The following is a 24,045-nucleotide window of genomic DNA, read 5'->3' as shown; positions in this document are numbered from 1 at the left end:
CAGTAATCTCTCTCTCTCTCTCTCTCTCTCTCTCTCTCTCTCTCATCTTTCTCTCTCTCTCTCTCTCTCTCTCTCTCTTTCTCTACTATATACAGTCAATGTCAAAATTATTATTCCTTTATGTGGTTTTTTTTTTTTAATATTTTCCAAATGATGTTTAACAGAGCAAGGAATTTTTCACAGTATTTCCTATAATATTTTTCTTCTGGAGAAAGTCTTATTTGTTTTATTACAGCTAGAATAAAAGCAGTTTTTATTTTATTAAAAACCTTTTTAAAGTCAATATTCTGCAATAATGCCCCTTAAGCACTGTTGTTTTCAATTGTCTACAAAACAAACCACAGTTATACAATGACTTGGCTAATTGCTGTAACTTGCCTAATTAACCTAGTTAAACTTGTAAGTTGCACTTTATCTTGAAAAATAGCTAGTAAAAATGTTATGTACTGTCATCATGGCAAAGATTAAAATAGATCAGTTATTAGAAAAAATAGTTATTAGTTATTAAAATATAAATATTAGGCATTGAAATAAATTAGTTTGCAATTTGTTATTAAAACCAATATGTTTAGAAATATGCTGAAATAATTTTCTGTTTTGTTCATTATAATATCACTCTGAAAGTTCTACAGCGCCGTCTGTTGGCCAAGTGTAGTGACTGCAGCTGTGTGTGCAGAAGGCTATAATATTTGAGTGGTGTTCGAGTAGCGCTCGCTCAGTCCCGCAGCAGCGTCCACCGCGAACAGCAGCACAAGGAGCTTCACGCGCCGCTGGGCTTCATTTCTAACACAAGTTTACATTAACGCTTCTTTCATGAGCTTCCCCACCTCTTTTTACCCTCCAGGACCCTTTCATCTGTACGTTTGTGCCTCAAAAAGGATCTTGCAGACACCGTTATTTTAACCCAGTTTTATTGAAATGCATGTGGAAATCTATGAAGACCTTTATTAAGGATTATTGGCATGTCGTCAGTTTAATGTGGAAAAATGTCTAAAAGGATCTTAATACAGATGTTGTGGGAAGTTTAATGCAGATGTTGTGATGGTTGGTTATCAGCTGTGAAGCGCAAACCTGAATAAGGTAAGCAATTCCTCATACTTTTATAGCTAATCATTTATTTTTAATACAGTAGCATTGTCCATAATATACATGTATCACATTGCTATATTATGTATTACGATAATATTATATCATTATTAGTACAATATTTAATGTAACACGTCCCTAACTTTTTCAGTTGGTTTCAACTTTATTTTTACGTACAGTAATACAAATTGTAACTTGTTTATATGTTTATAGTATTTTTTAATATGTTTATAGTAATGTTTATAGATGTTGATAGTTATTTTATTTGATGTAAGGTGAAATGACTTATAAAGTTAATTTAATTCAGCTTAAAAGTCAAATTTTCTGTTATAATGCACTGTCGTTTAAAGTGTTTTTATTCCTCCAACATTAGTTTAAAGGGATAGTTGACCCGAAAATGAAAATACCTCATTCATCACTTACCGTTTATTTTAAACATTTATTCGAATTTTCTGTTGAACATAAAAGAAGATATGTTAAAGAATGCTAAAATCCAATCATATCCATAATATTTGTTTTTCCTACTGTACCATGAAGTCAATAGTTACAAGTTTCAACATTCCTCAAAATATCTTTTTTTTTTTTCATCAGAACAACGAAGCTCAGAAAACCACTAAGTAGTAGATAGTGAGTAAATTTTCATTTTTGGTGTAAACTATCACTTTGCACAGCAACTCTCGTTTGCAGTGAATGTTTAGTGACCTTCAGGCGGGCAGTGTATCGTTATAGCTTGACTCTTGTTTTACAGTTATCATGGCCTACAGTGGAGCGCAGAAGGCTTTGAAGAGTGATAAGTTAGATGAAGCTCAAGCTCTGGCCAAAAGCTGTGCGGGCAGACCGGACTTCCTCCCCTGTGATGGACTGTCCATCTGCGCAACACACAGCCATGGAAAGTGTTTCAAACTGCACTGGTGCTGCCATTTGGGCTGGTGTCACTGTAAGTAGGCAATTTCTGGCAATCAAATGCATTCTATTCCATTTCATTCCATTCTGCCTACATGAAATAATACTTAAGCAATGTATAGTGTTTTCAAACAGTACTATAGTAAAGTACTTAATCTGTTCTCCACAGTAATTTTCATTTTGTAATTGGTTTTACAATATAAACAACTCAGTACTGTACTAATTGTCTAGAACTATATAATGTTTATTACATGACACTACACCACCATAGTAAAAACTACAGTATTTATTAGTTTTTCAGTTCACTGTACACTGTAAACCCAAAAAGTTAAGGTAACTCAAACCATTTGAGGAGACCGATTGCAACAAACGATTTAAGTTCAAAAACTAATCCCAGTGAGTGCTTTAAACTTAATCTATTTGAGTAAACGAAGCAATTTGAGCACAGTAAAACCCAATAAATGAAGAGAACTCAAACCAGCTGAGTACTGTAAAATCCGATTAGATAAGGCAACTCAAACCGTTTGAGGAAACTGCTTGCAACAAACTATTTGACATAAAAAAAACTAATCTATATGAGTACTGTGAATTTACTCCATTTACGTTGAAGTAATGAGGTATAATTAACTCATTACCTTCAACACTGAGTTCAAAACTCTTTTCAAATGAGTAGAATTCACTTTCATAAAGTTGACTTGGGTTTTAAAGTGTAGCCATATTATAGTATATCATTCATTAAGAAAGGGATGTAGATACTATTATATGTACAGTATAGTAGACTTTATATGATCCAAAAGCACTAAATACTATAAATTACTATATATATATATATATATATATATATATATATATATATATATATATATATATATATATATATATATATATATATATATATATATATATATATATATATATATTTATTTATTTATTTATTTATTTTTTATGTGGTATTCTCAATTGTGCACCCCAAAATGAGGAGTTACAGAGAGTTATTTCATTCATACATAACAAAGGCACAGCTGATAGAATGATTCTTTTTCATGAGATCTTTTCAAACATTTTATATTGCTAAAAGAACCAAAACAATTTTTTCTTATCTCATAATTCTCATTTGCGATGCTGTATGTAGCCTAACTAATAAAAAATTGAAGTGTACCTCTTGCAGTTCTAAGTTTATTTTTCAGAAATCCATGTTTGTACAGTATCTTGCAGTTAATCTTGTCATTCCAGGTTCATAACTCACAACTACATTTTTTTTATTGCACTATTATGACAAAAAGTCACATTTCTGACTTTGTATCTCACAATTCCAAGTTTATAAGTTATAAGTCTGAGTTTAGGTGGCACGGTGGCTCAGCGCTAGCAAGAAGGTCGCTGGTTTGAGCTGGGCCAGTTGGGATTTCTGTGTGGAAATTGCATGTTCTCTCCGTGTTCGTGTGGGTTTCCTCCAGGTGCTCCGGTTTCCCCCACAGTCCAGAGACATGAGCTATAGGTGAATTAAATTAACTAAATTGGCTTTAGTGTATAAGTGTGTCTGGAATGAGCGTGTATAGGTGTTTCTCAGTGATATGTTGCAGCTGAAAGGGCATCCGCTGCATTAAACATATGCTGGAATAGTTGACGGTTCATTTCGCTGTGTTGACCTCTGAAATAGAGACTAAACTGAAGAAAAATGAGTGAATGAATAATTCTGAGTTTATCCTATAACTCTGAGTTAATATTTCATAACTTTTAGTTTATTTCTTAGAATTCTGTATTCGTATATTGCAATAGTGAGTTCAGTCTCACAGTTCTACGTTTATATCTTGGTGCAATTATGAGTTTATCTTAATATCTCAAAATCATAGGTTTATGTCACACAATTCTGTTTATATTTAATAATATTACTTTTACTTTTAGACGTTTAAAACTTTTTTATCAGGGTTTACAAGTTAATAATACGTTTGACTATCTTTTTGATATTTGCACGTTTATCTTGATATAATTCAAGTTCAAGTTTAAGTTGGCTTTATTGTCATTTCAACAATATACAGTGCAGTATACAGTAAAGCGAAACAATAGTCCTCCAGGACCAAGGTGCTTCATCAAACAACATAAACTGACAACATGAGACAGGACTGTGCACTACTATAAAAATCTAGAGAATGAAATAAAATAGGATAAACTAAAATGAATAAATGAAAAAAGATTATGTATAAGAATTTAATAACAATCTATAATTCTTCTTAAAATATAATATAGATTAGCAATCATAATTCCAGGCTTTCAATTCTAGGAATAAGAGTCTGAATGAGGAAATATAGAAAAAAAGTTGTGAGATAAAAAGTTAAAATACGCTTCTTATTTTCTATTCTTTGGTGAAAAGAAAACATTGATAATACACTGCTGCCCACTATCGTACTAGAAAAATTTGTTTCATTTATATATATGCACAATTTTCCACTTTCTTCAGTATTTAAGTGAATCTACGCTATTAAACCAGACATTTATTTGATCAATGCTATGCACGCAACCTGTTTTTTTCTTATTTATTGTCTAAGCTATTTTGGGAACATTTACAAGCTTGTATTGTCATCAGAAACTGCTGTCTGTTGTCGCATGGATGCTTTTTCAGCACAAGCTTGAGAACTTCTTAGTAAGCAAGATGCGTACACCATGAATAGCAATATCTCCCCAGAAATATCTCACCGGCAGATCCAATGTGAGGGTTCACCTTTATGCTTGACTTTCTCAAAGCAGAATGTACCCCAGCTGAACCTTTAAATTCTCTGCTGTTTAGCTGGATCTGACCCTCAATCCTGCTCTCATTAGCATATACACAGGAAGCGTCTGCTCAGCTCCTAGAGCAGGATATTCACTTCCTCTAGTTCGCGACACTCTGACTGAGATCAGGTCCGGAGTGATTGCAAAAGCTTTCATTGTGTGTAAGAGAGGTAAATGTCAGTTTGAGGCCTTTGGAGCCGATCAAACTGTGAGTTTAATACCCTCTCACAACACTTCCATCAAGGGAACTGAACTTTATTGAGTTCAGCCATCAAATAATAAAAGAAAATTATCCTCGGTGGCCCTCAGAGTATAGTTTTTTTTTTCCAAGAGATTCTTATTCAGTCTTCCAAGCTTTTATCTGACTGTTTTGAGTTTATAACTTATATTTCCATGTTTATATCTTACAACTCTGAGTTTATATCTCACTATTCTGAGTTTATACAGTATATCTCACAATTTTGAGTTTTAAAATGATTCCAGGTTCGTATCTTACTATTCTGACTTCATTACTTGTTTTACCTTGTTTATAATTTACAATTCTGTTTTTATATCTCACAATGTTGAATTTATATCCCATTATTTTGAGTTTATATACCTCACAGTTTTGAATTTTATAATTTATATTATTTATCTCACAACTCAGAATTTTTATATTATTATTCCAAGTTTATATCTCACTATTCTGAGTTTCATTCATTCATTTTCTTTCCCGCTTAGTCCCTTTGAGCTTATATCTTACTATTTTTAGTTTATATTTTATTAATCTGAGTTTATATCTCACTATTCTAGTTTTATATATAGCTATTCTGAGTGTACGTCTCAAAATTCTGAGTTTATATCTCATAACTGTTTATATATTTTTTGTCCATGTATATATCTCATGTTTATATCTCACAATAAACACTCTGCATTTATATATAGCTATTCTAAGTTTATGTCCCAAACTTCTGAGATTACATTTCAAAATCAAGACTTTATATCTCGTATATCAAGTTTTTTATCTGACCATTTCAAATTCATATCTCACAATTCAGAGTTTATTTTTCATTATTCCAAGTTTATTATTATTGTTTTTTATTACTCCCATCCTCTTCTGGGTGTATTCTGGTCTAAACCCTAATCAGCAACTAGCCAGTCCTATGTTAATGATACAACAAAGTCAGTTCATAATCACAATTATTATAAATTCTGCGATGCAGTTTTACAAATGCAGTTAAGCCGGCTCTTTCTCATGACTAATTCTTCATTGTTTGCATTGTAAGTGTGTAGTTTCACATGCATCGAAAAAAACATCCACTCTGTGATTATATGAAGTTGCATAATAATGGATTTGAACTGTTAGTGTTGTGGGGTGGTGCGTGTTTTTTTTTTTAATACATGCATGTCCTTTATCACCCTGTGCACATGATGACAGCTTAAATCTGCCATTACTGCAATAGAGAGTGAGCATTATGTTAATATGAGCTAGTGGTTTATCAGCCACACACTTGCCCTGTGAGAACAACTGAGTGCTGCGCCATTGTGCAAAGCAATAAATGTACCATAAAATTACAAACACAACACACTCAACCTGATATGCATTGTTTAGTATGCCTGTTCCGTTGAATAATTCATGGCAATAAATCCTGGAGATTTGTTGCTTAAATGTGGAAACCAATGCTACAAAAAAGGAAAATAAAAGTGTGATTATCCTAAAATATTAAGCAGCACAACAGAATTTTCAGCATTGATAATCAGCAGAGATTAAGTGTACAGTACAGGGTACAGCAGCATTTCTCAATCACGTTCCTGGAGGACCACCAACACAACATGTTTTGGATGTTTCCTTTGTCTCATGTGTGTTTGGTTAATACAGTGGTTCACAATTCCGGTCCTTGGGCAACAAGTCCCCACCCTCCTCAATTGAAATAATTTAAATCATTATATTATTGTAATGTAGACTAGAAAATGCACAAGAAAACTCATTATTCCTGTGTTTCTAATACTGTACGTCTGTTAAGACAGCAAATTTGACATCCTTTTTTTTTTTATTTAACTATCAAAATCTCTCTTGATACAAAAAAAATAAATAAAATTCATGGATTTTCATCTCTTTTGTAGTAACAGAGTTGAGTTTTTCCAGCTTACTATTGAGGCAAATGAAAACTCAACAATTAGCATAGAAAAAAAGTATGAACTTTACCAGCTTCTCTTTTAGAGATCTCTAAAAATGTGAAAAGGGATTTTTGATCTGTGTTCCAGAATATTTGGACCAATTAATAAGAAAAAAATGTCTTAAATTAACTGACAAACATTTAGAATACATTAATATTCTGGATTATGTACATGACTATATAATTAGTTGTGTAATTTGGATTTTACTACAGTATATACTTTTTATTTTATATATAAAATTAGTAAATTACCTTATAATGTGTAATATTCTATTAGCATTTATAGTATATTTTATATGTATAATATTTCATAATATTAGAATTATATTAGAATTAAATTATTTTATAATTTGTAAATTATCTATTCTGCACACAAGTATGCGCAATAAAAGAACTACTGTTCTAAGGTTCATTTGAAAGCATCAATAAAGTTAGATGAAACTAAAACTAAAGCTCATTAATCGTTTTTTCTTTTCACTGAAAAACAAATATCGACTAAGCCGAAAAGAAAATGAATTATACATTCATTTTCTTGTCGGCTTAGTCCCTTTATTAATCCGGGGTCGCCACAGCGGAATGAACCGCCAACTTATCCAGCAAGTTTTTACGCAGCGGATGCCCTTCCAGCTGCAACCCATCTCTGGGGAACATCCACAAACACACGACGGACAATTTAGCCTACCCAATTCACCTGTACCGCATGTCTTTGGACTGTGGGGAAAACCGGAGCACCCGGTGGAAACCCACGCGAAGGCAGGGAGAACATGCAAACTCCACACAGAAACGCCAACTGAGCCGAGGTTCGAACCAGCGACTCAGCGACCTTCTTGCTGTGAGGCGACAGCACTACCTACTGCGCCACTGACTTGCCTGAAAATGAATTAATGAATGAAAAACAAATAAAATATGAAAAAAATAAATAGTTTATAATTCTAATCTTAATAATCTTGGTCACACTTTATTTTGATGATCTGTTTGTTGAATTTAAGTCTACATGCCAAATAATTCTCAGTAGATTATAAGTAGACTGTTAGGTTGGGATTAGGGTTGGTGTAAGTTGATGTACATGTACTTCCAAAATATTTTAAAGTCAGTTAAATGTCTGTTTGGCAGCGGTATCAACAGATATTAAGCAGATAGTCTACTGATACTCAAATGGACTATTTAAAATAGTTACAGTAATATAATTTTTAATTGTTTATAATAATAAAAATAATGATATAACTATATAAAAAGAAACACAACATTATAACTTAATGTTACTTAAATTACAATAAAACATATATGAATATAAAATGAAAAATACAATAAATGATAATAAAATAGCACTACATATTAATGACTGCTGAAAATTCTACGTTGCACTCTTTATTTATTAAATTATTTTGTAAATATATTAAAATAGTTATTTGAAATTGAAATACAAGATTAAAATAGGGCTGCACACGATACTGGATAAATCTGACATTGCAATATTTTGTTTTTCTGCAATACATATTGCGATATGAATGCAGTTTCACCGAGTGACTTGAATATCCCTATTTGGAAAGAATTAATCATTTTAGATTGATTAGGATGATGCTGTAGTGCATCTGCATAAAATACAAAAGCATAAATAAATACAATAACAATGGCACAAATAAAATAAACAGTGTGTTATGGTTTACAGCATTTAGATACAGTAAAATTAATAATCACATGTAAAATAATAGTACGTAATATTCCTTGTATAAATAATTAAATAAAATCATTTGTCATTAAGGTTAGAAAACAATACTATTTGTTATGCCTGAATAGTTTTAAAATCAAAAATACATGCAGATGATGAATTCTAACTCAGACTCAACATTGTGTATCCTGCAATGCGACTATTTTTGAATGATCACATTGCGATATTGATGTTGAAACAATATATTGTGCAGCCCTGGATCAAAATACTGTATTTTTGATCAAATAAATACATTATGCCGAGAGAATTCATTCAAAATTTTTTATTTAAAAACTCCCTGTTCTTATTGATGCTTAATGCATGTTCCTCTCCTAAAAAACAAACAAAAAACAGTGTACTATACTGTGGTCTCACCTCATCTTAGGGTGCAGTGAGAGCCCCAACGGTGCAGCGCAGTGTTATGGTGTGCATTGTGATGATTTATTAATATTGCTCTTGCACAGCAGTGAACATGACGCTGACAGCTTTGCTCTGCTGTGTTTGGATTTTGACAGTATGCAGTAGTACTGTGAGAGTAAATCCAGAGCCGTGGCGATGTGATGTGGCCATGTGTGAAACGTGGAGAAGGAAGCCTCCTGTTTCTGGCCCAGAGCCTGAAGCTCCAGCTGTCAGACATTGATTTCCTCTGTTCTGGCTTGCAGATCCGGTCCTTTTGTCCAACAGATTTATAAAACAAAGACGTCTGTAAATGAATGGCGGGGCGTACAAGTGGAACCTCTATTGTTGATTGCACATGAGGAAAGTGCAGGGAAATAATTGTGTTCGGCTCAGTCGAGATACTCGCGGCTCCCTGCAATTTTGCTTTATTTGCTCTCTTCGCAGGACATGTTTGGAATCTCATTAGAATGTAATGAGTTTGTTTTGCTTTTGTATTTCTTTTGTGGTCTTTGCTTTTGTTGGCAAGATATGTTTATTAAGTTCTGCTCGTGAATTTATTACAGAAATTGTTGCGGAGCTCAGGGGTCGTCGGTAATTGTTTGTGTACAGAACTGTTAATGGTTGAAATTTCATTACGTGTGTCAAACTGTTTCTTACTTATTCTTTTGATTTATTTATTTATTTTTGATTTCTATGGGATACTATACTGGATTGTTATTTTTTACAGTTAAGTTTAATTTAACAGTTTCTCAGCAGTCAAAAGGTTTCATCCTGCAAGGATTTATATATAAAAAAGTATCTGTTGTGAATATTACTCAAAATATGAGTAAAAAGATCTTTCAAAAATACTCAAGAGTAGTGAGTAGTGAGCATTACGCTCCAAAGAGCTGATGCATTTACATGTAATTTGTGGATGTGTGTAAACGTAACATTCTGTAGTGCATTTAGTTATTGTCCAGCAGGCACACAACGTCATAAGACGTTAATATTAGGTTAGGTTGTGACGTCAGGTTACCAAAATTTAATGTCCAGTCAGCATCTAAGGACAACTTTATTTTGATCTTTAATAAAGACGCCAAGTGACGTTGATATTTGGTTGATTTTAGGTTGTGTTAGAAAGTGCATCGTATTGACGTCAAATACTGACATTTATTCGTCAGATATGGCAACCAAAATCCAAAGTCTGATAGACGTCATATTATTAATGTCCACACAACATCAACCTGTAACATCATTAGATGTTGATATTTGGTCGATTTTAGGTTGGTCGTTGGACATTGATGTCAGCCATTATATTTAGTTCTGATGTCAACACAATTTTCATTTCCAAACAAAATGCAATGTCCCAACGCCGTTGGAGTACAACGTCAATTTGATGTCATATTTGCCATATTTATATTGTGCCTGCTCGGTGTTTGAGGTCATTTCGATCATCATACAGTAAACATCTGTCATCTCATGGGTCAATGCGTCTCTGGGTCAATGCGAGTAAAGATTTTGGGCATCTTCTTGTACACTTTTTATGCTTTTAAACTGTTTGCTGCAAATATAAATCGCCCAAGTCTTGAGTTCGTTATGTGTGACTTGATTGGAAAGTAACTACAGGACTGATTTTTCTAATCTTCATAGACAATAAAAAAGAAAGAAGTGACTGCAGGTTGAAGGAAAATAGTGGAGTAAAAGTATTCATACCGCACTAAAAATGTACTCATAGGAAAGTAAAAGTACACATTTCTAAAACTACTTAGTGAATTACAATTCCTGAGAAAAAACTACTCAATTAAAATAATTTGAGTATTTATAATTTGTTACTTTACACCACTCTTTATACAGTTGAAGTCAGAATTATTAGCCCTCTTTTATTTATTTTTTTTTACATTTTTTAAATATTTCCCAAATTATGTTTAACAGAGTGAGGAAATTTTCACAGTATGTCGGATAATATTTTCTTTTTCTGGAGAAAGTCTTATTTGTTTTATTTCAACTAGAATAAAAGCAGTTTTTTAATTTTGTAAACACTATTTAAGGACTAAATTATTAGTCTATTTAAGCTATATATTTTTACGATAGTCTACAGAACAAACCATCGTTATACAATAACTTGCCGGATTACCCTAACCTGCCTAGTTAACCTAATTAACCTAGTTAAGCTGTTTAATGTCACTTTAAGCTGTATAGAAGTCTTGAAAAATATCTAGTAAAATATAATTTACTGTCATCAGGACAAAGATAAAATAAATCAGTTATTAGAAATGAATTGTTAAAACTATTATGACTAGAAATGTGTTGAAATGATCTTCTCTCTGTTAAACAAAAATTGGGGAAAAAAATAAAAAGGGGGGCTATTGAGTCAGGGGGGCTAATAATTCTGACTTCGACTGTATATGTATATTTTTCATTGTGTCGGTGATGGGGTCAAAAATGTTAGAACTGTGTCGATGTCCCAATATTTATAGACCTGACTAAATATATGAGCTGAAAAAACAAATCTAAAGTAAATATAAATATACTTATAAGTTTATAAATCAACTGTTTTATTACACATCTATAGTACACCACCAAATATATTTTATTAATACATTTATTTAATGTAGTATATTCTTTGTTACAAAAATAGGATGAAAAATGCTGCTTTTATTGGAAAATGTGATCATTTTGTTATATTATATATTTTTTATCTTGATTGTTTGATTGTTTTTTAATTTATTTAAAAGTTTAACATAACAAAGACTATGTGAGAACATATTACAACAAAAACCTGTTTCTGTCTTTGTGCTTTGAGGTATTTGTTGAATAGCAATAGCAATTTCTGAGTGAAAAGTGCTTTGGCGTCTTTCTTATTTACAGTTTGCTTTTATTTAGTTGTGCAGTCATCTGTTTACTGGACAGAACACAATATATCTGTCCTGTATAAATCCGTTTTGTGCAGTAAATGGGATGGATGGTGCTCCTGTCATATTTTATCTTTGTAGATCTGACTCCTGTATAATTCAGAGGAAACAGAGAAATATGGACAGCGAGAGTGTAGGAAAGACAAAGAGAAATGAGACCAGAGACATACTGTCAAAGGCCATGAGCAAGTGAATGTTGATGCGGGCTTTAGATAACAGGGGATTAGTGTTGTCAGAGATGTCCTGATCACACCCCGCTGCTTTCTGCCAGATGTGTGGAGCTGAAAAGGACTGTCTGTCTCACCAGCTCTGGACTTCTCTTTCCTCAATCATAATAAGACCAAAGCCATCTTGAGCAAACTATCCGCTTGTTAAGTTGTGCCATATGGAAAGCTGCTTCTGGGTCCAAATCTCTTCTCATTTTACCATAGAAGAATATCTGTATATCTATTTATGAGCACTCCTGGAAAATCCTGGGAATTTTCAAAGCTGGAAACCTTCTAAAGAAATTATTAGGAAAAATATGGAAATGAATGGGAATAACTTAATTTTTAATCTGAGTATTGTCTTAATTGTATTACAATCGGACTATTGGTGTCCATGCAAATATACTAACTGAAGGTTGATTCACTGAAACTTGGAAATGATTTCCAGTGCAGCAGCTTAATATTTTTATATTTTCGGTGTTCTACAGTTTATATGAATTTCTATTTTCGACTGGGAGATTATATGCTGTTTCCCAGCTCTGGGGGTTCATGATTTAGTTTACTCTGAGTGCTGGGTTGTGGACGGAAAGGCATCCGCTGCATAATACAGTACATATGCCTGAGTAATTGGTGGTTCATTCCACTTTGGTGACCAAGCAAAAGGAAAGTGAGTGAGTTTCTGGAAATTTACCTGATTTTTTTCTGCCTCTTCGCAACCCAAGTCATATAGAGCAAATATTTTACAAAATCCTGTCTTTGGACTGTGGGGGAAACCGTAGCACTTGAAGGAAACCCACATGAACGCAGGGAGAACATGCAAACTCCACACAGAAACGCCAACTGTATAATATAATATAATAAAATATGATACTATATACATATATATATATATATATATATATTATGTTGATTTGATTGCATATTAACAACCATAAAGCCAAAATACAATGTTTTTTCCTCACATATTTGACCAGATTAAGTTTTTGACATAAATGGATGATGCTCTGTGCTTTTGTGATTAAAAAAAATTGAAATGTAATATTTCCCCTGTAAACACACAAGTTTAAATAGCAAAGCCTGCATATCCAATATTAAGCAGTTTGGCTGTGGCACTGTTACACATGAAATATGCAAATAGGTTAACCAGTCATAGCAGATGTTATTTGCCGATCGAATATTAAAGTGTCAAAAAAAATCATGTGAAAATTGATTGGAAAAATCATAATTTAAATAATAACTGTGAGCTTTGATGACATGGATCTTCACAGCTGACTAACATTCCAGCTGGACTATTATAAAACAAGAAAAAACATAAAAATATTTGTAAAATGGTTGTAAAATCACTAACACTATCATATATATATATATATATATATATATATATATATATATATATATATATATATATATATATATATATATATATATCAAAGTAGAATTTCTGCAGTGCAATGTAATACCACCTCACTGGATTACAGCATAACCTTTTATTTACATAATACTTTTTTAAATCTCTTACTATGCGGTCACAGGGTTTTATTATGTAATGAAATATGTTTCAGTAAATTGCTTTTGCAATTTTAGATTTGATCTCTCTCTCTCTATCTGGCTGCCAATCTAAATAGGGAATGAACTGATGTGTCATTGGCACATGTGAATACAACAGATTTTGGGATACATTTACCAATGTGTGTGCTTTAATGACGAGAAAATGCATTGATTTGTAAATGATGATGTTCAGAGCATTAACACTGCCGAGCACTGCATGAAACTAAAAATAATAAAGCGTCATGTGATCTTTAATGCAATGCATGTTTTCTTTCTTTTTGTGACTGCATTAAATTAAATTAAAGGGACAGTTCACCTAATATTGAAAATTTAGTCATTGTTTGCTCACCCTTGCATTGTTTCAAGATTTAATGTATTATTCAATGAAAATCCTGACTTAAGCCATTAGGGTTTGTGCATGAAAATGCTTATGAAATACTCTTTGCTTTCCAGTTCACATTGAAAGAAAGCGCACAAATCTTGCAGAAAACAACACTTTCAAAAAATGCAAAAAAAAATTAAAAAGTTATTTTTAAAATATTTTTTGTGTATTTTATAATCATTCGATTTTCATCAGTTTATTTGTTTATGTGTTTTATAGTAATTCATGTTTTTAAAATGTGTTTTATACTTTTTATTCAAATTGTGTTGAATTTTTTTAATGGACATGTTCTTTTGTTGTGCTTTTCCTCAAAACAAAACCCCTGACCAACCCTATATAATTGATTTTTATTTGCATTATGTGTCATTTTTGGATAAACTATCTATTTAAAACAGGGGTCTCAAACTCAATTTACCTGAGGGCTGCTGGAGGCAGAGTTTGAGTGAGGCTGGGCAACATCAGGTTTTCAACACAAAATGATTATACTATTTAATTATTACTTTTTTATTTGTTTATTTTTTCACCTTATTTTGTGTTAAATTGTGGATTTTTTAAACACAAAATACGATGAAAAAGATAAACAAATAAAAAACGAATAAGAAAATAAATCAATCAGTAATAAATAGTAATAAGATTAATAATAAATAGATTTACTGTTATCCGTCGTGCTGTTGTTACAAGAAAAAGAAGCAACACTGTCTTGTTATCATTTATTTTTTTGACTACTTTTCATCATATAGGAATATATGTAATTTTATTGTGTGAGGTGATGCAAATGACCCAGCAGGCACGGAAGAAAACACCATGGCAACACTGTTCTAACTTTTACTCATTGGGAAATGTTTCTCTGCCTGTGTCAAGCCCAGCTGATGTCACGTCCCCCAGAGTTATATACCCCACCGTGATTGGTGGGTTCATTCAGCTCCACACACAAAACTGTAAAGTGCTATACATATCAAACTCATGGGCCGCACTAACAAACTTTCAAATTTAGACAGGGGCCACAAACTGTGGCACGCGGATCGTGAGTTTGAGACCCCTGCTTTAAAACTTGCCAATCTAAACTCAAAAACATTATGCTTGTTCAAAATACTTATTTAAAATGATTTTAAACAACACAATTCTTGAGCGTTTTTGGGGACAACGTAATTGTTATATGTTCAATCTACTTAAATTAAGATAACTTACTCGATTTGTGTTGAATTAAATTGTGTGGAACCTTGCATTTTTAACAGTGTGTGTGTGTGTTCTCAGAGCCTCAGTTTAAACATACATCTAGTTTCACTCTTGATAATAACACTTTAATCTTCAAATGAGGTAACAATCTCCTTCTTTGTGTCTCTCCAGGTAAATATGTGTACCAGCCCATGACCAACGTGGCTCAGCTGCCCAGCACACCTGTGCCTGCGGCTCCGTCTGACTGCCCCGACACCATTGATCTGTCCATTTCTCTGACCGAACGCTTCCTCCGCATCTCCCCCTGCTTCCAGCCTCCACCCTGTCCAGAATCGCCCAAATACTGCAACATCGCCGAACTCTTTATTGACGACTATATCGTTAAACGAATCAACGGCAAGATGTGCTACGTGCAGCGGCCCCAGGCTCATGTGGAGCCTGCTCAAATGAACCCAATTCAGAAACAGCACACCGAAGACAAGCAGATTGTTGAGGAGACTGTCAAAGGACCAAAAATGGGCCACTGCTCTTCGCCCTCTACCTCAGAGGACTCAGGGATCAACGCTTTGGGAGGACACTTCCTGGAGTCCTGCGAGGAAGAGTCTGAGGAAGAGGATGAGCTCAGCACGGATGGACACTCCAGTCCGGGGAGTCTATGGGACCAGGACGAATGCACCCTGCTTTCCCCTTCCAAATCCATGGTGGAGATTATTGAAAACATCGAAACGACCGTGTGATGTTTGCTGACTGCATAGTTAATAGTCTTTTTGTTCTTTTCACATCTCTCTTTCTCTCTGTTTGATGAGATTAATTTGTTGTGCTAAATGGAATATTGTATGTAGAGGACAATGCTTCACTCATAAAGGCAGTGCTACACTTTATGTTTGCATTTATTGTTGTTTTGTTGTTATAGTTGCCATGATCCTAATTCTAAGGTGCTCAAGATTTTTACAAGATTTTAAATCTGCTCTAGGGTGCTTTGGATAAAAACCAAATGTTATTAATCAATTTTCAGACCTGTGCCTTCACTGTATTAATCAATTGGGGGTTCTGAAGGAATTCATTCAATTCAGTTTTATTATTATCATTTTTATTAATATTATTTGTGTAGACAGATAGGGTTGGGCTATATTGCAAAAAAAAAAAAAATCTCACCATATCATGTTTCATGTCATTCGATACGGTTAATTATTGAATATTTTTAATATTACATTTATTAATATTAGGATTTTTGTAAAGTTTATTTATAATCAAATTTCGAGAGGATCACGTGCTTATTATTGTTCACAGCTGTTCCAACTTTAGCTAATGACTAATTATCCTATCAGACGATACTTAACTCACTATAAATAACAAGACTTTTCTCATCTCAATATCTTCATCATGAAGAAATCACCCACCCAACCCTACTTTCCCTCCTTTCAAATGGGCGACACGGTGGCCAGTGATTAGTACTGTTGCCTCACAGCAAGAATGCCCCTGGTTTAATTCCCTTCCAAACCAAGTGACATTTCTGTGCTGAGTTTTGTTCGTTCTCCCCGTGATTGCGTGGGTTTTCCCCAGGTCCTCTGGTTTCCTCCCACAGTTTAAAAACAAGCACTCTAAACAGTTAATCCAAAATATTTTAACCAAACTCTGATTACACCTTCTCAGCATTCATATTCGACACTTAGCTACAATTAACAGGAGAGGGAGTCATCGAGATCTACCTGAGCTTAAACTCCCCTCTCGCCTTGCAACGGGAGGGAGCCCAGGGCTCAAGGATCTTATAAGCTCAGGGCTCTCATTACAAATTGTGAAGTTGAATGACCACATTACCCACTATGCTATTTTTTTTTTCAAATGGGGAGCTAGTGGCTGAGATGCACAAGAAAAGAAACCAAAAAGCCAATCGGGCGACATCCTTAAATCCTTTTTTATTTACAACCTCCTGACTGCTGCTAGCCACTGCACTTCATTTTCAGGTGCATGCCTGTGAGTTCCTTGACCATTTGCAATGACTTTTGCGCTCACACTCCACTGGTGTCTCTCGTAACTAGGTGACCATCAAGCGTTTTCTCAGAGGATGACAACTAAACAAATCATTGCTGCAGCTCCGTTTAATGAGGAAAGTAAAAAGCACTGCAGTGTTTGGGTGGGTTGTGTTTGTCTGAGGTAATTAGTCTGTAGTTATTACTGAAATGTGTATATTCTATACAAAGTGTGAAGTAGATTGGTTAGTTCTACTTCTATCAATTGCGGAGCGTTTACGGCATTTTGAAAAGTTCTGATTTTTTCAACTAGGTGCGGCTAGAAAATGAGCGTGGTTCTTGTACGCGCTACTTGCACAACATGTGCACGTTGCTCATATATGCACGTCGTGCAAGTCGCCCTCCATTGAAAAAGACAAACTTACACCTTGAGTTTATTGTCATTGCTTCCAAGGTGCGCTTTTATCGATATTGATAACGGTGTTTGGTCAATAAATATCGCTACTGATTTTATTGCCCAGCCATATAGAGAGGTCATACTTTTGTGGGAAATTTTGGATTTATTTAATTGATTGTTGACAATTGATGTTAGAAAGCAGAAAAATCGACCATATTTTTAATTTGTACATCTTGTGAAAAATCTGACTTTTTAAATAAGTAAATCTTGATGTAGGTACAGTAAACTGTTAAAGCTTTGATTGACTCAAAACTAATGCAAAAATATTGGTGAATACTAGCCTTGCTAATTATAAAAAATTTTAAATATTGAGATGTGACTATAGATGGCAAGCAACGTGAACATTCATCAAAATGTTTTTCTTTTGTGTTCCATGGAAGAAAGAAAGTCTGGTCTGAAACAGGCCTGGAAATGAACTGGGCCTAATTTTCGACATGAATATAAACGCTATGCAAAGTCAGGGCCAGTAGCCTACTGTTGTAGTTAGTTTGTTGACAAATAGTACTGAGCTGCTCAAGGTCCTTTGCTGATCCTTCCCTTCTCTCTCAGCTTTCCTGTCTCCACTATACTGTCCCCTAAAGGTTAAAGCCCCTAAAAATATTATACACAACAATTATACTATACTGGCGGTTCATTCCACTTTGGTGACCTCAGATTAATAAAGAGAATAAGTCGAAAAGAAAAATGAATGAATGAATTGCACGATCCTATTATGCCTGTCACAACAGCATATATGCAGAAGGACTCTTAATTTTGCAGTAACCTGGGGTAAGCGGTTCCGGTTTCTGTGCCAGCCTGCTGATCCTGCTGAGCGCATGCGTGTAAACGGCTTTTCATCTCTGTTAATGCTTCAACAACAAAAGGAATGCTGAAGTCTATTTAACTGATTATATTTTAATTACAGTACAACATTGGTGTTGTAAAAGGAAATGTATAGAATTGAAATAAGTGACATTAACCATTCACCAAAAGTTTATAGGTATGGGAAGAAACACTAGCTGAAGTCAAGTGTGTAGCCAATCACGGATTTTTCTGATGAGTTTATGAACACAGTAGCCAATCAGGCTTTTAGTATAGTCATCAGTAACATGCTGGAGCGTTAAATGGAAACACAATTCTGTGCTCTCGCAATTGTTTACATGAACAACAATTTCCTGCATTTACATTTAGGGACTATAGTAATGTAAAATCCAGAAATTACAGTAAATAAGTTAAATAAACAAATTATAATTTCATGCTAAAATAAAAAGGTCAAATAAATAATTACAATTATTTGTAAATTAATAAAATTATAATTAAATTTTAGTTAATAAAATGAAAATAAATTATTATATTATATCCTGTCCCCAGTGGGAATTACACACACAAAAAATACTTTGTAAGTCAATGGCTGTTTTTCCCAAAACTCTTCAGTATATCTTCCAAAGAGAAGTATCTCAAACAGGTTTAGAACTAGTGTATGATGAGTAAATGACAATATTTTCATCTTTGGGTGAACTATCCCTTAAAATAGATTTTTTTTTTAATAAACAAACAAGAAATGCTTTACCCCAAATTTAGGAATTATTTAAAGAATTTCAACGCGGTTATATCATGAATATGCTAATTAGAACAACATCATCTAACAATTTTTCAAGCAGGCTTTGTGTGTTTTCGTTGACGGCATTTGCAACAGTGGGTGGCGATAAAGAGTCCGTCATTTTATAGTGCAGCCTTAAAATCAACAAAGGACTTACTCCATCACAAATGCAACCATTTGAACTGTGTTTGAAGGTAAAGGTAAAACACCTGCCACTCTGGACTCTTCTAAATGCACATTCCATTCTCACTGAAGCCGTGCAGTTTTCTTGAGAGCAGTGATACTGAAAGCTGACATGTGCTCATCCATCAGTAAAGAGGTCAGTGTTTTGATATGCTTTTTTTTTTCAAAGACTCTCAAAAGGCCAGACTAACAGACAAGATATAAAATGTATTAATCTGTGCTTTCTGGAAATCAAACCCACATGAAAATAACAAAAATGAAGACATGCTGGTGTTTTTAACCTCCCATGATGGTTTAACCGTATTTAGCTAGGTTCACCATTCCCTGTAGTTTGGGAGAGAAGTGTGCTTTGTTGGTCTTTGATAATTTAATAGTCTCTAAGTGCAGAATATGACTAGCCTTTTAAATCACTGACTTACATAAGACCGTTGAAAGCCTTCTGCAGTGCCGACATAATGCATTTCCATCAAGGCTAATCCTATTCCAAAACAGAGACCATGAATAAGGCACATTATTAACATTGGACGCAAATTATATTCACGCTTTTAGAACCGATATTAGTCATAAATGTTCCCAACAATTATGGGCGTCATTGTCAAATCCATGCTTTTAGTTCTCTCGCCAGGTCTAACAAAGAAAACAGGTGCCTTGAGGTTACTTTTAGCTTCATTAGATTTCATATTATGGTGGTCACTAAGATTTTTCTTAGTGAAGATTATTGTACTTTTCATGCAACATTCACTTAATCTTGGGACTTTTTTCTCTTTTGCTTCAATCATTAATAAGATGTCCTTGAAATCTACAGACTAATTTGCTGAAGTTTGCTTTCGAATGGTTTTCAGAAATAGAGTTTATGGTAATTCTGAATACCAATTAGGGCTGCACAGTATATCCTTTTATTTTTGAAACCATAATGTGCGAATATGCAATAGTCATAGGATCTGCACTGTTGCATTGTGATTAGAAAGACCAGGAGCCACATTTTAGAAGATGATTTGTGGAGTCATCGCAAACTTAAACTCTTATAGTGAAAGATTTTCACTTGTGTTTTAAAGAACTGTGACTAAGATATCAAACACATTTAAACCAAGAAATTCTAAAGTCTAGAGATTTAACAAAGATTAAATTGTATTTAAAGTGCCCCTATTATGCTTTAAAAATGTCATATTTTGATTTTGGGAGTCTTTAACAACTACATGCAAATATGCATGCAAGGTCAAAACACACCTTCATTGTTTTGTAGTATTTATTTTTACTTAATTATCCCAATGACTCCCAAATGATTCGTTCAGTGATTCATTTGTTCCCAAACCCCATTTGCTCCAATGACCCAGTCTGCTGCGTTCAGCGGGAGACAGAGAGAAATGTCCAGCACAGTTTACCAACAAGTAGAGTGTAGTGTAGAGTGCATGTGTGAGCCCAATGCAGGAGTGCATTAAAGGTCACCTATGGTGAAAAATCTATTTTTCAAGCTGTTTGGACAGACATATGTGTAGGAATAGTGGAAATGCGTCATATTGGGGTGAAATAAACACACCCAGTCCTTTTTTCTCAATTTACCAACATAAAAATGGTGGACCAATTGGAGCGGTTTTCAGACCCACCGCAACTTGACGTAGGAGTGCGTTCCCCCCGGCCACCGAATTGATTGACAGCTGCGTATTAACATGTCCATAATAATGTGTATAATCATATCAACAAGACAGGAAGTGTGCAAAGCAACCGGGAATAAAAGGTCTGTCCAGTTTGCTAGGATCATAAATCATCAACAAATGTGATCAAGAGTGAGTTTTACAAGTTTAAAATGTTTTAAAACAGTGCACGTGTGTAATGAATTACAGCGATTTACTTCAGATTTGCTACATCAGCACAGACGCGTGTCAGAACAATTACGAAAGAAGATGCTTCAATCCTAGTTTGTGCAAGTTAAATCAGGTTTATTTTCCACATTAACATAACAGATATTTATACAGCAGTGAATATTAACCTGTATTCTGTCACATTTGCGTTCAAAAAGAGTGCACAGCTAAACGCGCGCGCTGTCTGTGTGTGTATCTGTGTGTGTCCTAGAACTTTTTTTACAGCATTGTGTGTGACTCATCGTTGCAACTATACAACAAATGCATCACATACTCATTGGCAAAGTATTTACTGTAGTATTTCTCACACAGGTCACCTGAGATGTCTGTTTGTTGTCTGAAGCAGTCGAGGCAGATTTAAGGATACTGATAGGCAAGTGTAAACGGTGGGCGTGAAGGACTAGCCTTAAAGGCACAGTTCACAAAGACCTCTACCTGATGCTAAGGAAAAAATATAATAAATAATCTAATGGGTGTTTTGAGCTGAAACTTTACATACACATTCCGGAGACACAAAAGACTTATATTAAATTTAGAAACAGGGGTAACCTAGGTGCCCTACAAAGCAATGCAGTTAACCACCAGCATATTGCTCTACTTAACCTTAAGTAAAAACAGTGACACACATTCAGTATTAATCCACACAGCGGCAAAAGCTGAACTATTTTGAAACTTGACCACTTAAGTGTGTAAGAACTAAACTTAAGTGTGTAAGAACCGTGTAGGATGGTGGCCATAGCAACGTCAAACTGCAAAGGATCGTGAGCTCAGAAACAGATTTAAAATCCATAAACAAATCGGCATGTGTCCAGTTTTCAAAGTAGTTTTAGACACAATATGAGAATATAAAGAGTTAATCAGACACAGTACAAGTGGCTACAAGTAACAAAACACAATTAAATACATTATGTGCAGGCTAGAAAAGACAAGGAGGCAACCATTTTAATCGCACTTAAGTTACACTTGTGAAATGGTTGAATAAACTTGTCCATGAACTGTGTACTGTAAAGTTCCTGTCAGGCTCTGACAAAGTCCCATGCATCAATAGTCTTTTTCTGATCATTTGAATCCCCCGCTGTGTGTAGATTGCTGGAGCACTCTTCACAAAAATGACGAGAACAAAGCACAGGGCTGGGCTATAATGCTGAGGTATTTTTGCAAAATTAAACTTCAACCTTCACAGCCTCATCTTTGGGAAGGGAATATAACACTAACTCTCTTTCACACTTCAGAGCACTGCATCTTCGCAACTTGATTCAATCGGAATCCGCTACAGTGTTTGTCTTCCTCTTTTTCTTTGTTCAGTGTTTGTGTGTGCAAATAGGCGGGGCTTGAGTTCTGCATCAACGTCACGCTGACATAAAGACTCGTTACAGCAGCGAATCATTCGAACCACTATGAGTCGACTCTTTTTAGATGAATCAATAGTTTTAAACACAGTGCACTTTCAGATTTAAGCCTTTGCTGGATATTTAACTTTACTAAGAGCTGTGTTACATACTGCATAAAAGTTAATTTTCAAAAACCCAAAATAGGGGATCTTTCATTATTTATACAATGAAGACAATACGTGATTGATTAATGTTGAATTTATGTTCTTAGACTTCACAGAAAACAATAAAACACAAAACAATATATTTTTTTCTTTGTTCTGTTGCATTCATCTATGCTTGCAAATTGTTAATTAAGTTTTATGCAGATGTATGAATTAGGTACACATAGTGTTATTTAAATCATCTTATATCGCAATGTATATTGCAGAAAAACAAAATATCGCAATGTCCATTTTTTCCAATATCATGCAGCCCTAATACCAATATTATAACCTTGGTCAAATGGAAACCATTAAGAAAGCACAGTGGATAAAACCTGAGTATAAATGGTTTAAACAGAGATAGAAGGTTATCAGTTTGATTCATATAGTGAACTCATATCAAACTATTGTTTTGCCAAGATCATGAATTTTTTAGTGAATCTTGTCATGTCAACAAATCAGCTTAGCCTGCTTAAAACAATATCTCTAAAATTGTTTTCTTAAACTGCAATGCTATTTGAATCCCATCAGTGAATGATGAAAAACAATCTCTAATTCTTTTCATGATTTTTGGATAAACCATGGTTCTTTCTGTCTCAATGCTCTTATGATGTTTTTGCAATGCTCAGGGAAAAGCTTGAACTGTTACGCAGCCTTTTTTTTTTGAGTATTTTTGGTTTGTTGTTATGCTGTTCCTTGAATGTTTGTGTATCGTTCAAGTCTAGTAGGAATATTTCAGACATAAGAAATGAATAATGCAAACATTTTTTTTTTGCTGCTCTTTTCTATACCGCAAAAGCAAATGGTATATTCAAATCTTCTACATTTTTTAGGAACAACTCTTTCCTGTTCTTTAATTAAACCCAGTCATTTCACAGTTGGCAGCTGTGCATCACATAAAGACAGACAATTGCATTTCATTAACATTTTACCAAAATTGAGCTCAAATGGTTTTTAAGGTTTATGACCAGTGGATGTCATTCATTTTCTTTTTGGCTTAGTCCCTTTATTAATCCAGGGTCACCACAGCGGAATGAATCGGCAATTTATCCAGAACGTTTTTACTCAGCGAATGCCCTTCCAGCCGCAACCCATCTCTGGGTAACATCCACACATACTCATTTACACACACATACACTACAGACAGTTTAGCCAACCCAATTCACCTGTACCGCATGTCTTTGGACTGTGGGGGAAACCGGAGCACCTGGAGGGAACCCACGCAAATGCAGGGAGAACATG

At 34.2% G+C, this 24,045-nt stretch overlaps 2 protein-coding genes across 3 annotated transcripts in view; both read left to right on the top strand.

Moving 5' to 3' along the window:
- LOC141376079 (uncharacterized) overlaps positions 1 to 24,045 on the top strand; it is a 188,459-nt gene that overhangs the window by 134,261 nt on the left and 30,153 nt on the right. The window lies entirely within an intron of this gene.
- Positions 717 to 16,102, top strand: zgc:162707. 2 transcript variants are annotated; one of them, XM_009304502.5, is made up of 4 exons: positions 717 to 1,080; positions 1,678 to 1,713; positions 1,835 to 2,023; positions 15,393 to 16,102. In XM_009304502.5, the coding sequence occupies exons 3-4, from the start codon at positions 1,840 to 1,842 to the stop codon at positions 15,956 to 15,958; spliced, it is 750 nt and encodes a 249-aa protein (XP_009302777.2). In that variant the 5' UTR covers positions 717 to 1,080; positions 1,678 to 1,713; positions 1,835 to 1,839; the 3' UTR covers positions 15,959 to 16,102.

Source organism: Danio rerio, chromosome 9, assembly GCF_049306965.1.
Source record: "Danio rerio strain Tuebingen ecotype United States chromosome 9, GRCz12tu, whole genome shotgun sequence".
In the NCBI taxonomy this organism is placed as follows: Eukaryota; Metazoa; Chordata; class Actinopteri; order Cypriniformes; family Danionidae; genus Danio; species Danio rerio.
The sequence above is the reverse complement of the archived record's forward strand: the minus strand, read 5'-3'. Positions and strand labels throughout refer to the sequence as shown.

Bases quoted from the DNA above. Each gene is read 5' to 3' on its own strand.
- zgc:162707 (XM_009304502.5), top strand. From the start codon at position 1,840: ATGGCCTACAGTGGAGCGCAGAAGGCTTTGAAGAGTGATAAGTTAGAT. The intron at 2,024-15,392 runs GTAAGTAGGCAA...GTGTCTCTCCAG, and splicing joins CCATTTGGGCTGGTGTCACT to GTAAATATGTGTACCAGCCC.